We start from the raw sequence: 2,532 nt of genomic DNA, 5'->3' as shown, positions 1-2,532 counted from the left end.
GGTGGCTCGGCACGACGACCGTGGAGGCACAGTGACTGGGGACTGCTGCAGCGACAACGAGCGGCGGCTCTTGCCGGAGGCGCGCGGCGACGTCATGGCTTAGGGGGTGATTGTTGGCGCAATAAGCCATGTCCCCGCAATGGTGACCAGCGTCGGGCGCGCCAGGTACGGTCCATGGCCGCCTCGAGCCTGTGTCTGGGTATGGTGCATAGTCTGGCTTGTGTATGGCCTGCGTGCGTGCGTGCATGTGTGGCGTGGGGTGCGCGTGTGAGCGCGCACTTGATGCGTGGGTTAGTTAGCGATAGTAGCGGGGGTGATCGCGGAGTTTTGTTGGAGCCCAGCCACATTGATCGCATGCGGGACGGGGGCGTGATCCAGGGCGTGTGGAGCGCGCGGGCGTGGAGTGAGGAGCGCAGCATCGCGTGGGCGCGCCTGCGTACAAAACTCCACCCTGTGTATTGTTGTATGAGTGGATTCGAGTTCGTGCTCGAGGAAGAAGTCGTTTGTGCGGTGGGCGTTCGTGCGCCAGAACCACCGTGTCCTGTGTCTCCCTTCTTCTTTCTTCTTCCTCGGTTCGAGCCAGTGAGAAAAAGAGCAACCAGAGGGAGCTAGGGCAAGCTAGGGTCGAGCGTCAGACCCATCATGAAAAACAACTCTGCCGCTGACAGATGCAATCAGAAATTGTGTGCACTACTGAAAATACGTAGGAAATTAAAACATCAAAATGTGAAGTAGAATTTACAACAGAAACTCATACACATAATTTAAGCAACGTTAACATATATAGCTGGTATAGCAGTCTAAATAGTTGAAAATTTCATATAGATGAAATGAGTTCCAAAACAGCCTGCAAATTAACTGACGACAACGACGGCATACAACAAATACTGACCTGGAGGATACAACCAACTGAACCACAACGACGACGACACAACTACAACAACAAAGAAAGACTGACGAGGAGCAAACACAAACAACAAAGACTCCAGTTAACTGATGGAAATCTCTGTGACGTGATGCCTCAAACTGAAACTGCTGTTGGTCGCACAATTAATTTAATGGTGGTACCAGATGCACGGCGAGGTGTCCGAGGGGGGCGACCATGGCAGGCAGCGCTGGATCTCGTCGGGGACTGAGTAACGCCACCCGCCGGCGTCGGCGCAGGGATACTCGTTCTGCTGGGCGACACTGTGCGGACCACCAGTGTAGACGTCGTCGAGGAAGTAGATATAGCCCAGGCTGCGGGCGTGCCCCGTGAAGAAGGCCTTGGAGCAGGCCCGGCCGACGAAGAGCACCTGCCCGCGGATCTGGTACAGGCGCCAGAAAGCGGGCAGTCCCTCCTGCAACCTGAAGACCTGGAACAGGCAGGTGCCGCCTCTCGCCGGCGCGATGAACCTTTTCACCATCAGCAGATCGGCGCCGGAAGCGGAGGGCAGGAGGTAGCGGGAGACGATCTCCCCGGGTGCCCTCCGGCGACCATGGACATGGAGATTGTAGGCGTGATGTCGAATGGTAAGCGAAGAGGCGCCATCTCCAGCAGGGGCGATTTCCGGCTTGTAGCAGACGAGGTCATCATCCGATTCGACGGCGCAGAACCATCCGTCGTGGTAAGTGATGTCTTCGGCGTTGCGCACAACCGGTCCTACAGCCGGCGCGGACAACCAGCAATCCATGCCCGGCCGCCAGAACGCCAGGTTTGTCTGGCTGGAAGTGATGGCGGCGACGAAGCAGGCGCCAGACGGCGGCGCCACGGACATGACGGCTGCGCGGATCATCATGGGGCACTTGATGACGCCGAACTCGAGCGGGATGCGCACCCTCTCCGGCAGGGCGACGCGCTCGCCGGTGCGGAGATTCAGGAGCGCGTGGCCGCGCCAGGGCTCGGCTGAGATCACGAACCAGCCGCCCGGAGCCGACCCGCAGAAACGCAGCCCGCGGCCCTCGTCGGAGAGGGACGGGCGCGGATCGCCGAAGCGGCCAAAGATCCGGTAGGTCTCGGTCTGGGCCGTGGACGGCCTTAGGAGGAGTGGCAGCGGGGGCGGATTCTGCAGCGAGACCCGCCGCCAGTGCTTGTTGACCGCGGACGCCCTGACGCGGTCCACGATGCAAGACAAGAGGAGGAAGATACGGGCGAGAACGTCTTGGTGGAGGCCCGCCGCCGCCGCCGCCATGGCAGGGACCGGGATTCTAGGGTAGGAAAGCTGCTCGTTTGGACAGAAGGTGAGGTGGGGGTGAGAGTGAAGGGGATCCGCCCCGTAGGTTCAGATTTAAACGCACGCCTGCGATAATCCCGAGAGAAAATTGTACCCTAGCAGTTTGGTCCCTGGCAATCCCTTTTATTGTACGCACGTTTTAGCTGTGCCTAATTTGCTTCCAAAAGAAGATCATGAGGTATTACCTCTCTCCTGAAAAACTTGCCTTAGATTTGTATAGATACGAATGTATCTGGATACGTTTTAGTGTTAGATACATCCATATATAGCCAAATCTAAAACACACCTTTTGGATAAAGGTAATAAGCATCCAAACACT

The 2,532-nt window shown here is 57.5% G+C and overlaps 1 protein-coding gene across 1 annotated transcript; it reads right to left on the bottom strand.

Annotated features, from left to right (window-relative positions):
• Positions 1 to 1,055: 1,055 nt before the first annotated feature.
• Positions 1,056 to 2,171, bottom strand: LOC123115438 (uncharacterized). Its single transcript, XM_044536596.1, has one exon. The coding sequence runs from the start codon at positions 2,169 to 2,171 to the stop codon at positions 1,056 to 1,058; it is 1,116 nt and encodes a 371-aa protein (XP_044392531.1).
• Between the last annotated feature and the right edge of the window lie 361 nt (positions 2,172 to 2,532).

Source organism: Triticum aestivum, chromosome 5B (genome assembly GCF_018294505.1).
Source record: "Triticum aestivum cultivar Chinese Spring chromosome 5B, IWGSC CS RefSeq v2.1, whole genome shotgun sequence".
Classification (NCBI taxonomy): domain Eukaryota; kingdom Viridiplantae; phylum Streptophyta; class Magnoliopsida; order Poales; family Poaceae; genus Triticum; species Triticum aestivum.
Note: the sequence above shows the minus strand (reverse complement) of the source record. Positions and strands in the feature narration are given on the sequence as shown.

Excerpts from the sequence above, each read along its gene's own strand:
- LOC123115438 (XM_044536596.1), bottom strand. The coding sequence starts at position 2,171 with ATGGCGGCGGCGGCGGCGGGCCTCCACCAAGACGTTCTCGCCCGTATC.